The 14,749-nt window shown below is 36.5% G+C and overlaps 1 protein-coding gene across 1 annotated transcript in view; it reads right to left on the bottom strand.

The window, feature by feature from the left end:
• Positions 1-14,749, bottom strand: part of LOC107702427 (ankyrin repeat and fibronectin type-III domain-containing protein 1-like) — a 95,717-nt gene that overhangs the window by 51,460 nt on the left and 29,508 nt on the right. The window contains exons 5-6 of the mRNA XM_016504749.1: positions 10,221-10,258; positions 1,754-1,882 (exon numbers count right to left, since the gene is read on the bottom strand). Coding sequence (XP_016360235.1) covers positions 1,754-1,882; positions 10,221-10,258 — 167 coding nt within the window. The remainder of the gene's footprint in view (positions 1-1,753; positions 1,883-10,220; positions 10,259-14,749) is intronic.

Below are 14,749 nucleotides of genomic sequence, written 5' to 3'. Positions count from 1 at the left end.
AAGAGAACAGACAAAACACATTTAGGTGTGATGCCTGTTACATCAGGGTCTGCACTCGAAATAAATTTGCAGCATGTGCTTCGATATGTAATTTATGACTAATATCTGAGTCAGCAGTGTCTTGGTGACAGATGGCCACTGGATAGTCATTAATGCTACAGCTCAAGCAAAAAGCTACCTGCAAAATAACTGCATACTGATGCACAGGTATATTGTTTGAAAAAAAAAGCAAATATGAGACATCTAAATAAACCTTTCTGATATCTACACACTATTGTCTGAAATTGTATTTTTTTAAAGAAATTATTACTTTTATTCAGCAATAATGCATTACATTTATTAAAAGTGAAGACATTTACAGTGTTACAAAAGATTTCATTTAAAAAAATCCTGAAAAAATCTATTACATTTTCTATAAAATTATTAAGCAGCACAACCATTTTAAACTGAGATAATAAATGTTTCTTGAGCAGCAAATCAGCTCTTTCTGAACAATCATGTGACACTGAAGCTGAAAGTTCAGCTTTGCCTTCACAGGACTAAATTACACTTTACAATATGTTAATATAAAAAACTGTTATTTTAAATTGTAACAATATTGTTACTATTTTTACTGTATTTTTGATCAAATAAAAAAAAAAAAAAGCTTTGATGAGCCTAAGAGATTTCATAGGCATAAACTGCATTCCTTAAAATTTGACAGATTAATTTCATGGCATTACTAGTCAATGTCAAAACTGATATCGCTTAACGAACCATAACAGACAGTTTTATTAACAATGTCAGCCAGACCGTGACTCTCACTGCAGGTCAACATAGTCTGGTTGTCAAGGATCTCCTCAATGTTCTTATACTATAATAAAATCCTCCAGGAAATCAATTAATTCTGAGCTAAGAATAACAGTTAACCCAGACAGTGAATTTATAGTAGCTGTTGAGAGAATCCTATTTAAAAAAACATTTTTTTGCTGCATCCCAAAAATGTATATATTTGTAAAAGAATATTTTGAAGACTGTTCTGATCACGTAGTAAGTTGTCTGCAGTTTATGTAACCACAGACGAGTAACACCTCTATATCAACCATCAATCTCTCCATGACGTGTAAAAACAATTAATATAAATGCCTAAAAAAAAGACAAGATCTGCTCCATTTGCCAAAACATCTGGCATGAGTACACCATGTCTGAACGTTGCAAAAAAATGCTGATGCAAAAATAAATATGAGAACTAAAAGCCCTCATCTGCCCTTCCAACACCTTTATTCCAAAAACAAAATCTTGCAGTGACATCAAATTTGTCCTTAATTGACATTCTCCTTAAAAGCTCTGGAACCGTAGGGGATCTGTGTGGTATTTCTCATCCCAGCGGTTTATAATCCTGTCAGACATGACATTAAGGAAGTGTCCTGTTTTTTTTTTTCTTGTGTGCAGTTTTGAGTGTGCAAACACCCACTCAGAGCACTAATAATAATGCACTCTGCAGTGCCAGAGTGAAGCTTCTGACACCAGTGAGTAATCGAGCGAGCGAAATGAGAGGTCGAATCGGAGCGGTGCTCTAAGGTTATTAAATCCAATTAAGCCAATCAAAAAAGGAAAAGACAGCTGCCAGGATGAATGAGAAGCACCTGTGGGACACAGCAGGGGGGTGATGGGTAATTTTAGCAACACTTAATGGGGGAATTGTACTGTCAGAAAAGTACACTTCAAGTGAGTGACTGCAGACGGATGAGAGCGAAAGAGATGCTCAACTCACCTGTCCAAGCTCTGAGAGCTTCCCGGAGAGCCAGAGAGAAGGAAGAGGGGTCTGAAATCCTTAATCAGCGCAGCATCGCTCTGCCTCTGGTTAAGTCTCTGAGCCAGTCGGGAGATCCTACTCTCAGATCTGATGAGAGAAAGTCCGGTAAGATGTGGGACAGTGTTTGATTCAGGGCACTGGAAGAGGGAAAGGATCAAAACAGACACCCCTGCTCTGGAGTCGCCCGGAGTACCAGGTGTTCACCGGAGCTCTCCTCTTCACGCGCATCTCGCCGCGGTGTTGGCTGGCTAATGTGCGGTGAGAGGAGAGAGGAGAGGAGATTGAGGGGGGGAGGGAGAGAGAGAGAAAGAGAGAGGGAGGGGTAGAGAGGGGCATTCTGCAGGCGCTAGGATGAGCGACACAGACAACAAAAGCACACAGGCGTTTAACGCGAGATTCCACTGAGCATGCCCAGAGCACGCTGTGCAAGAGATAGGGAGGAGGGGGGGAGGAGGACCTGTTGTTCTTTTCTCATAATCACTCCAGTTGTCTCATTCTCTGTCTTATCTGCAGAAACAGGCATCTAATCCCCAACACAACAACAATCTGGCATCCTGACTGTCACGAGTGGACCTGAACTGGATCCACAGGTGATTCGCCTCCCATGTGCACACGTTTGCTGCTTCAAACCCTAGTGAGCTGTCTAGCTACACGGTATTTTAAGACATCACAGGAGGGCTGTTCCGAAAGGTAGGCAGTGTAATTAATAAGATTATGTTTCCCCCCTCTGGGTGCATTTTATACTAAGGAGCTCAACCAGCCACCACTGAGTTTTTATCAGATTCTTGGAAAACAGAGGAATCCACAGTTCATTATTTAAAGAAAATTATAGAAATAATACAAAATATAAATTCATTTTATTTTTAATTCTTTTTTATATATAACTATATAAAAAATGTAATTAAATTCATTTTATTTTATAAATATAAATATATATACATGTATATAGTATATACATTTGTATGTGTATACATAATGTACATACGTATACATTTTATCTAAAAAATTATATCTATAATATACAATATACTTAAAAATACACTCTTAAAAATACTTTTTAATTTGAACTTTCTAACTATTTTACCCAAATCAGTATTCCAAATCAGTTACTTTTGAGACTGAGCGTCCTTAGAAGCAGCTGCCTATGTAGGCAGTATGCAGTAAGGCAGTTCACTAGGTTTTGGAAAAGAGCCAGTAAACATGAATCACAAAAGCAATCTGTTGAAAACTCAATTGTGGCTAGTTGAACTCTTCAGTATAAAATGTGGCCAGAGGGCAAAATGCATAATGCTCCAACTTAATTGAGGCATATTCAAACTAGAACATGCCTAATTTCCCCTCGTTGTTGATGTTGTTATAATAATGATCAGAACATTATGGAAAAAAGGTTGTTTGTGTCTTTGTATTTGTGAAGACCCTTAGGTTTCAAAGCAATATTGAGAATGAGTGCTCAATCACTGCATGTAATGCTTTTAATCCATTAATACTGACTTAATAGCTGGAATGCTTGACTGTGTGTTTAGTGCCCTAGTGCACAAAAGCATGCCCTGATTTTTATTGTCTCCAACGGCCAATGGAAAATTACAGTTCCATTAACTAGCAGAGGAGATTTTGAAGACTTTTTAGAAGTAATACTAGCTTTTAAAGATGAAATCTGAATTGGACTATTAAAAAAAACACACCAAACAAAAAACATGTTGCACTGTGGGAGGATGTGCTCAGATTCATTGTAATTCTACTCTGTCTATAGTCAGGAAATGGTGTGAAATGGGTACCCAGGGAAAAAAGGAATATTATACTAATATGGCTTATTATCTCTCCACCTACTTGCATATTAGCGAATGATTTATTTTCTCAGAAAATAGCTCAAGCCATTTGTTTCTCATGCAAAATGGTCTCTGAACACAGAAGTGCTAATGGCAGTCCTTCACCGTAGTTGTAGATACGCTGATGACGAATCCCCTCTGTGCAGCCGGGGTGAAGTTACCCAACCATTCCAGCTGGAGATAAAGACAAGTTTGAGGAAAGAAAAGGGGATGATTCACACGACCACATGGACTGACAGCTAAGTGACAGACAAGACACATTTTCCTACTGCACTCTCACCCACCTCTCCAGTGCAACCACATAAATGCCATCCTGTGTTAATTCAACCGAAAACTTCTAAGAAGAGAGCGACACCTCAAAGAAGAAATGAGGAGATATAGAGAAGAAAACAATAAGGTGATGCAAAAAGGTGAATGGAAATGGCTGCAATTTGACAACAGCATTCAGCTAAAAGATTTAGGGATGTGTTCTTTATTAAAGCCAATGAATATATGCCAACATGAAAGACAGCTTCAATTGTTCCTTATCTAACATAAAACTTGTGACGTGCAGCCACAGACGCTGCAATTTACTGGGCTCCTCAACTTGTCTTTCAAAAAAAACAACTGTTTTTTTTTTAGGTTATGCTATTGACAAACAAAAACAATGATCAAGTGCCTAATAAACAATGTTAATATTTTATACTCACTTTTAGATGATAAATAAATTTAAATATGAATGAAATGTTGTGTCCAAAATTGCTCACTCATTCACTATTCTCTGTACATCAAATAGCACATGTTCTATATGAAAGAACAAATTAATAATAAAATGTAATAATCAAATTTACTGATGTAAATATATGTACATTATTTTACGTGAACCGTTCTTAAAACTATAAATGTTCTTGTTTGCTTTGTTGTTTTGCGAACTGTACGATTATATAATAAATTAGTAAACAGTATTATGCACTGTAAAATGATTGATAAAAATAAAACATTATTACAGTAAATTTCAGCCTTTTTTACTAATCTAAAAAATATTGAATTAATGTAAAATGTAATGTAATTTGTAACTTGTAAAATGTAACTTTTAATTCAATGTGTTACTTGCCATTTCTTAAGAATTATTTGTGAAATTTACTAGCAATTAGTAAAAGTGAGTGAAATTGTAAATCCTACAATTTTTTTCAGTGTATATTTTTTCAAAATATAGTATGATATAATGTATTATACAATAATCTGTTTTATATACACACAGCACCTAATATACTGTATCTGTCTACTGTAGAAAACAGCAATTTAAGACACAGCTAAACTTGAATTTAAAAAATCAATTCATATACAAATGCTTTAAAACTACTTCTCAACACATGCTTTCAGGACTAAAACTGTCTCGCATGCAATACTCAAAGTATATATGCTGAAATGATACCATAAGGGGTCGGCCTCTTTAAGACGGAACTGTGTCGAAACAAATATAATGGCAAAAATACAGAAGAACATTTTACATGATGGCAGAACAAAGCTGTTTCATAGCTGCAGCTTAAAAGCAAAGCTCTCATTGTCTTGCATGCGAGCATTCAGGGAACACAAGCTTAATGAAAACTGACACTAATGGTACAGCGAGATACCCGTGTCATCGGTTCCTATCAGTAGAAATCCTTGAAAGGGTATTAGAAAAAAATATATAAATAAAATACAGCATCATTGTGCAGCACTCAGCCCAAAGCAATCTCTGATAAGAAGTAAATAAATGAATTAATTAGGATTTCTTGAATGTTTACTGCTACTTTTGCACAGTGCTATTGCAGCCCGTGGCCTACAGGAATACCTCTGTGCAACATTACGCTTTATAAACTCAATATCTCATGTTTGGCAGCATTGGGACAAAAAAACAAATTTACAAAAGCAAGACAAATAACTCTGTCAACATGTAGTGGCTCCGTTAAGAAGGGCTTAGTTTCTTTCTAACGTCAAGAGGAAGTTAAAAGTGATACTAGAAGGAAACAATAAGGAAACCAGGCCAGCAAGTAACAGTACATAAGCGCAGGTGTAGGATGACTAAAAGTACAAAAGGAAAGGTGTGAAAACAGGTAGAACCAGTGATGCAAATGGAAGGAGGTAAAAAAGACACCCTTTCTTCTTCGTTCCTATTGCTTGAAGCATGACACGGCTTTATGAGTACTCATGGAACTTCATGTGAAGTTGTAGCTATCACAAAACCACTTCTAAACTCATGTCATCTCCAACTTGATCCAGTCGTCTCGCATTGCAGCTGCTTCCAGATATTTCTTGACTCATGGAAAGACAAGAAACCAGCAGAAGGGGGGCTATGAGAGGAGCGAGCGCACAGCCAATCAGAAGGCAGTATACCAAGTCACGACGGCGTGAAAGAGCAAGTGCTCTCTTCTCAGCAGGCTTTTGTGCGCGGCTCCTCTCCGCAGCTCAAGGCTAAGTGTTCCATTTGCATGGCAGGCAAAACAAAGGCCACGACAACAGCTCTGAGATGCACATCTCATCGTGTGTATGGGCTTGGAGGCTTGGTTTCTATTAGCATTTTGTTCAAAAACTAAAAATACTGTTTACTGGCAGTCAAATCCACGATTTCTCAGGCTAAGAGCAAACCATATGTAGGATGGCGATTAGTCTTGAAACAGCTACTGCAGTGAACAGAAAAAGTGGGAAGTGGATACTAGAGCCAAAATCATGTTCCAAGAACTTGGAGAGTGAATTATCAACTGTCTGCAAGATTATATAAATGAAAATGCTGATGTTTGTGTAGCTTAATGGGTAGAGTACCACACTAGAAACACTAAGGTCATGAATGCAATACTAATCAAATGTATAGCTTGACCAAAAATGAACAACAAAAACAAACTCCACTCACTCTCATGTCGTTCCAAACCTGTATGCATTGAAGTAAGATGAACATTGGGAACCAAACAACAAATTGGGAGCCCACAGACTTCCATTGTATGGATATCTTCCTTTATATTCCCCAGAAGACATAGTTTGGAACGACACAAGGGTGAGTAAATGATGACAGAATATACATTTTTGGGTGAACTAACTTCAATTTGAAGGCACCCACTGCAGGCAACAAAATTTAATAATACTTTAGTTTAGCAAACTCTGACTGTGTTTTAATGGCTAAATTTGTTCAGCTAAACTATTGGCACACGATTAAGGACTCAGTGATTCAATCCTTCAGCGTATAAAAGTCAAGTGTCGTATAAAGCTTATATAAACATTAAAGAGATCTTTACGTAACCCTCCTTAACACACTCGAGTGTTACCTCTATGTGTGGGCAACATGGATTTCTGTGTCCCAGGCTAGTGTGAGTCAGCCTCAATTTGGCTATATACCGAAACTATAATTCAGAACAATTTGTGTCAGTGAAAGTACAACTCATCTTGAAAACAACCTGGATTCTTCTTTTTTTGGCACAAAATTCAGACATCAAAAGCAATGTTTCGACTGGTAGCATCACTTTAAAGTCTCCCGTGTCACGAGCGGGGTACATCTATCGGTGAAAAGTGAGCCAGAGACTGTCTCGACTGACCGAGCATAAATCAAGCAGCTGCCAACTGGTCCTGATGTTATCATTGTTCATAGGAAGCGAATAGATGATTGTGATGTTCAAACTTTTATTTTTGTCTGTGAAGCCACCTGCTGTTTTAAAGATAAAGTCTTAATTTGTAATTTGTACAATGCTCTACTATTAGTATTAAATCCTGTCAGTATTTACTCGCTTTCATGTCTTTCAAAACCGGTATGACTTTCTTTTCTCTGTGGAACACAAAAGGAGTTCAAGCTGTTCTTCTCTATACAATGAAAGTGAATGGTGACCACGCTGTCAGACAAGATTTTTAGTGAATAACTTAAAGGAATAGTTCAACTAAAACTGATAATTTGCAGAAAATGTAGCCTACCCACTTTCAGGCCATTCAAAATGTAGATGACTTTGATTCTTCATCAGAACAGATTTGGAGAAATTTAACATTACATCATTTGCTCTGCAGTGAATGGGTGCCATCAGATTGAGAGTCCAAACAGCTGATAAAAACATCAGAATGATCTGCAAGTAATCCACACGACTCCAGTCCATCAATTTAGATCTTGTGAAATTAAAAACTGCTTGTTTGTAAAAAACAAATGTATCATTAAGACATTTATAAATTTAAACCATTGTTTCTGGCTTAATAAGAGTCATCTAATCATAATATTGCTTTCTCCAGTGAGAAAGTCATCTCATCTGAATCAGGAGAGAAATGAACAGATCAAGCAAAAACAGTTCAAAAAGTTGTAAACAAATATGTTTATGTGAGAGGACAAAAGGGGATGGACTTTTTTACTGGAGGGTTTTTATAAGTTATTATGCATTATAGTCTTATATTTTTGGTGACAGCCTTTATTTATTTTTATTTTTTTACAAACACATAGCTTTAGACTTCAAAAGACGTTAATTGATGACTGGAGTTGTGTGGATTACTTTTAGATTATTGTGATTATTAGATCATTTTTTATCAGCTGCTTGAACTTATTCTGACGGCACCCATTCATTGCAGATGATCGATTGGTGAGCTCATCAAATTTTCATTTTTGGCTGACCTATTCCTTTAAATTTCAATCTGTGGCTTCAGATGTCAAGAAATATATTGCACAGGTAGTGTGGACTTCTTTATTAGGATTTGATGGTGCTTTTTGCCATTTTTGGAGCTTGGCAGGTCGTAGTTCCCATCTACTTGCATTGTATGGAAAAGAGCAACCGAAACATTCTTCTAAACCAGGGGTGCCCAATCCTGCTCCTGGCAATCGACTGTCCTGCAAAGTTCAGCTCCAACCCTAATCAAACACACCTGAAGCAACTAATTAAGGTCTTCAGAATCACTTGAAAATTAAAGGCAGGTGTGTTTGATTAGAGTTGGAGATGAACTTTGCAGGACAGTCGATCACCAGGAGCAGGATTGGGCACCCCTGTTCTAAATTATTACTTTTGTGATCCAAAGAAGAAAAAAAGTCACATGGGTTTGGAAAGACACGAAATTGAGTACATGATGACAGATTTTTCATTTAGGGTCAACTATCACTTTAATAACAAAACTTCACATAATTGCACTGCTACAAAAGCTGATACATGCATGATGGAATACAGCAGTATCAGACAACAAACTAAAATGATCTTGGTCACACTTTATCTTAATGTCCAATCCTCGCTATTAACAAACCATTAACTATGACTTTTGTCTCAATAAACCCCTAATTTGCTGCTTATTAATAGTTAGTATATAAGGATTAGGGATGTAGAATATGGTCATGCAGAATATGTGCTTTATAAGTACTAATAAACAGCCAATATGCTATTAATAGGCATGCTAATAAGCAACTAGTTAAAAGTGAGAATTGGTCCCTATACCAAAGTGTTGCCATTATCTAATAAAGTTGAAATAATCTGAATCATTAAATTGCAAAACAACACAGTGTATCACCACCACACTGTTGCAGCACGTATCTCTGGAACTAAAGCCAAAGGACTTGATTATGTCTTCCTGAGGTTTAAACGCGGCTTCCATTGAGTTGATCTCCATAGCAACGCTACTAGTGCTGTATTTCTTAATGGATACCATGGGCTCCACTGATTCAGACTGCAGGCAGCACGTTTTCTCACCAAGGGGGAAGCATTCAAAACAGTTTCCCTCTGCAGCTATTAGACGTGTGCATGCAAACACACTAATACCCAAACAAACTGACAGGTTAGGGGTTTAAAAACCTCATAAGAGGCTTTTCTGATTGTAGAAAATGTATTATTGTGTTGAGCTGAATACAATACTTGACTGTAAAAATAAAACTGCATCAAAAGGAATGACAAACACCTGCAGACCTGTTACAGACTGGAAATTGCCACAGAACCCAGCACAATTTCTAGGTGCTATATTTAGAATAATTCCCTTTCACTTCAACAAAATGGATTAAAGGCTGAGAATATGGTGTCAGAAAGTGGTACCTTCCATTTTGTTGACCTATAATGTCAATGTATTCATCAGCAAAAGCATTGTTTTTGCTCATGAATAAATTGCAATGTATAAATGAATGAATAAATACATTAGCAAACAGAAAATGATGCAGATAGTTCAGTCAAGTTGAGATGTCACAAAGCAAACCTTCATAAAGCTCAATCTGAACAGGTGACCAGAACAGCAAATTATGCTCTAAAAATAGCGTATATAACACTCTTGGATATTGGCTGCTACTGAGTAATGGTGCTTATGCCTTAATAAACCCCCCATGGATTCATATTGATAAAACTAATAGCTTGCTTCTCTGTGCATTTTAATTAGATGAAAAATTGCAGTGTGAAACACAATGGATAACAATGATAAGAAGCAGCACAAAATAAACAGGTATAAACTTCTTCTGGGATAACAAGACCATCTGATATCTTGTTTTTGAAGTCAGAGCATGTTTAAACCGGAAATAGAGAATTTTACATTCAATATGACATTTGATAGTGCCATCATTAGTTCAACATCTGCTCACTGTCTTCATCTGTTCCCTTTTCATTTCTGGCAATTGCATGGAGTTTTAGAAGGTAATGTATGTAAAACAAACCACTTACTTTTTATGGGTTTCGTATCTGCCGGTGGCTCCAAGACTCTGCAAATATAAATATATAAAAAAGTAGGATTTTAAATATTATTCATATTAGTATTAATTATAAGTTAACCTTGATTATAAGATTAATTCTTAAAATCATAAAACTTTTGCTTAGAAAGTAAATTACATGTTACATAATTATGAACTTTTCCAAACTAATACTAGATTGTATAAGTATTGAATTACCCATAAGTCAAATAAAGGCAACATGACAAAAATGCATGAAACTAAAGTGGCTGAATTACTATTCTAGAATTCCACAACAGACACGCCGATGCGTAAAGCAGATGTGTAAATGTGGCCCCTCGTTGCTTACGTAAGGTGAGTTAATGATATTAACAGTCTCTACTACCGCAATGCCAAATGGAAATATTCCATTTTCTAATTACACCATAATCAATGCAGACACCAAAGCACTTCTGGTACCAGAAACTGTGTCCTCACGCTTGGGAATGGCAGTCTCACTGTTGTCATAGCAACTTTCGTGAATACGTTTTAAAAATTACCTTTCCTGTAGATGTGCATATCCTTTCATCTGACACCTAACGCCATGTACAAGTGCTATAAAACTGTCCACATCGATCAGCTATCAATGCATGAAACTCACCCGAAGTAAAATGTATCATAAGTATTATTATGGGTGAAGCATACAAAAATAGATTTATACAATGCTTGACCTGTTACAGCGTACAGTACTTTATGTTCTTAAACATATATGGGTCAAACTAATGTAAATGAATGGACTATTTATAAAGCCTTAAAACAGGTGAAACACGAAATGATCTGTGAGTGAGCCATTTTTAGACATGATTTTTCATGTCTGCAACCATCATGACACCTGTGGATTTGATGACTAAAGGTGTGAAAAAAGGTGAAGAGAAGAACTACAATAGTACTAAAAATAGTAGGTGATAAACAGTAGTGACATATAAAAGCCACACAAAATGCATTTGCTGCATTACTACTATTGATTGAACTCTATTATTTTTGGAGCAACATAAAGGGGGGTTCAGTGATGTCATAGAAGAACCATTTTTTGTTCCCCAAAGAACCTTTCAGTGTTCATTTCTTAAAATAACCATTTTTTTCCTTAATGTACACCCTAAAGAACATTTAAAAAAATATAAAGAATCAATAAAGAACCTGTCGTGTAATGGAAAGGTTCCATGAATTTTAAAGGGGTCATATGATGCAATTTCAAGTTTTCCTTTCTCTTTGGAGTGTTAAAAGCTGTTCGTGAATAGATAAGATCCCTAAAGTTGCAAAGACTAAAGTCTCAAACCCAAAGAGATATTCTTTATAAAAGTTAAGACTCGTCCACGCCCTCCTAAAATGCCTCATTTAAACACGCCCCCACATGTCTACGTCATGATGTGGGAAGATTTGCATAACGTCGCCCAAATTTTCACACAAAGGAAGAAAGGCGTAATTTATTGTTGCTGCCACCGCCGCCGCCATGTTGTGAAAATGTCTAGCGACACAAAATTAACGCATGCTGAGATTGATTAGATAGTAAAAGTATACAAACATACGGCCACAGAAAGCAGGCATGCCTTTTTTACTAAATTAATCTACACAAGTAATGTCATATCCAATGATGTGTGTTGAGATATTTAGTATGAAAATAAATGTAGCCTGATTTGGTTATATGTCTTTCCTTATTTAACCATAATCATCATATTGTAACTGTGGTGTCTTGCTCACTTTTCCGTGAACAACTGCACATAAATCATAACTGGGACTAATGAAATTCAATAATAACGGCAATCGCATTTAACAGTAGGCTAAAGGCTCATATTTGAATATGTTCTTTTCATTTATTAAGAATTATAAGCGTGTGTATGACGTGATTTAGCCTATACACACTTGTCCGAAAGCCTGGCAGAGTGATCACAAGTACAAGATGCTAGGCTAAAGTTTTGTATTGTTTTCAGAAAGGATGCGCGCTCGTCTTTTTTTCTGTTAATTATTACGTTGCGCTGCGTGCCTGTTTTTCTTCAAAGCACCAACTTAAAATGCCTAATTTTGGTTTGACTGCTTGTGTTACATGAGAAAATAAATAATCTTGCTTACCTGATGTAATAGATTTAATGCGGGTGCGGTTCGGGTCGCGACTCGCGGTCTTTGTGTCAAACGGGTCTGGTCTGATACAGAATTAAATTAGTGCTGCTGTTGGATAATGGGTCGAGTGTTCTGTACTGCTGGTGCACGTTTACCAAACAGGACCCGTGCAGGACTCTGCTTTAAACTGCTTTGCGTCTCTCCGTCAGATAACCTCACGTGCGCGATGCGCCATTTACAGGTATTTCCCTAAACCACCGGCGCCACACATCTCATATATTTTTCCGCCAAGGGGTGAGAACGTAATGATTACTAAAACAATTATTTATTTTTGATAATTATTATTTTATTTCAGTTAGTTTTTCAATAACTGTTGTTAGTTTCGTTTCGTTTTAGTTTTTTAATTATTTTGTCATTTTTATTTTATTTCAGTTTACGAAATTGTTTTTTCATCAATCGTTTTCGTCTTAGTTTTAGTTTTCGTTTACGAAAATAACCTTGGTTGGAACTTTCAGTGCCAATAAAGAACCTTTTTAAGAGTATATAATCATTCAAGATATTGGTTGTTTGTTAAAAGTTTAAGGTAAATGGTGCTGAATACCCAAAAATGGTGCTTCCTCATTTCAAAAGTCCAGTCACACACCACTCATACATTGGTACCCCCTGGTTTAACTGCATAATTTCTTCAAGGGAACCAACTCTTAAAAAGTTAATTCAAAGTTAATTCTCATGAAAGGAGTCCTTAATTAGCTTTAATACGAAACGGAAACAGGAACGCAAGACAATCAGCCTTTAAATAACCAAACAAAAGAAATGAGCAATTAAGAAATAATTATCTTTAGACCTGCAGAGGATCTGCAAAGCAATATCTTATGTGCTTGTGTCACTGGATGTTGAAAATACTCTTTAAATCAATATCTGCACCAAAATAACATCACTATATATCACACTGACATAAAGAGAAAAGAAAATACACTTGCTACACTGTCCAGACGGTTCTTCCGGTTAAAATCAACAAAAGGCTCAGTAGCCATGAACCTCTTTTTCCTGAACAAAGTAAAGAAAAACATATTGTCAAACACTGAAAAAACACATCTTACAGTATGTGATGTGACTCACGTAACCGAGATGTTCAAAACAAGCTGAATCAATTTCCATTGAGGATGATACATTTGCCACAGTGTGTGGTACACGATGTTCTATTCCAAACCCAGCAGCGTCTGTGACTGAAGTCATGCTTCCTAACAAAGCTCATAGCATGAAGAGTCGTGAATATATCCAAGAGGGACTGAGTCTTGATGAGATCAGCTGGAGATGAATGACATTGATCATTAAGAGTGTAATTGGGTAAAACAAACTGACATCCAATTCCCCAATATTTCCATAAACTGCTTTTTCTGGCAGGTTAGATGTTTCACATATACTGTAAATGCTGAATATCTGATACAAGGTGTATACACAAAATCATACAAACCTTGGCTAATGTATTCATGTTAGAGAGAATGAACCACTTGTTCAAATGTGAGAAACTTTCAATACGGCAGCTGTAAGTCCCACCTTTTTGGGTCAGAATTAACCAATTCTTAAACATCACATTCAGTATATCACAACATGGTCACATTAAAAATAGATGTCCTCATTAAAGTTTGGGTTCAAATGAAAATCCTAATGTTTAAATGAAACCTACGCTATGCTGCATGCACATTAGCTGACTGATCCTGGAAAAAAAAAAAAGCATTTTTGTGTAATACACTGGAAAAAAATCTACAAATTTTTTTAAGGTAAGTGGTTGCAAACAGTTTATTTTAGCTACATTTAATAAAAAAAAATATGTTGAAAGTTAGTCAACTAAATTTGTTTATTTAAATGTAGCTAAAATAAATTGATTGCAACCACTTACCTTAAAAAATTTCAATGAATTCAGTGAATAATTTTTTCAGTGTATGAGCTAAAAGGAAAAAAAGGAAAATTTACAATATCACTGTTGCAGGGGCATGGGAAGATGTTTTCGGTTGGGGGTGCTGTGTGTGTCCGTGTTGGGTGAAATGAAAAGGGGGCGCGGGGACGGGGGGTGTCACCTCATTTGACAGCTCCACAAAGCACTACAAGTGCGTCGATATGAACACTCGTTTAAGTGGCATATACACACTGGGAAATTTGACTGCATATCACATTTTTGAAATTATCGATAGTAGCTGATCAATCTCGGGGGTTGGGCTGGGTCCGCTAGGCTTACTTGTCTCCGTGCTCGTGCTGGAGCTGGTTCACTTACGTCGGTGCTCGTGCTGGGGCTGGTGTTGGATGCCAATTTTGGAAAGTTTTTGCAGGGATGGGCATTTAAAAAAATCTGAAATTCACTTTTGCGCCATTATCTCCTTGTATTAAAGTTAATCTTGTTCGCATTCTGTATAGTTCATGTCTGATACACGT

Source organism: Sinocyclocheilus anshuiensis, unplaced genomic scaffold (genome assembly GCF_001515605.1).
Source record: "Sinocyclocheilus anshuiensis isolate Anshui unplaced genomic scaffold, SAMN03320099.WGS_v1.1 scaffold190, whole genome shotgun sequence".
NCBI classification, from domain to species: domain Eukaryota; kingdom Metazoa; phylum Chordata; class Actinopteri; order Cypriniformes; family Cyprinidae; genus Sinocyclocheilus; species Sinocyclocheilus anshuiensis.
The sequence above is the reverse complement of the archived record's forward strand: the minus strand, read 5'-3'. Positions and strand labels throughout refer to the sequence as shown.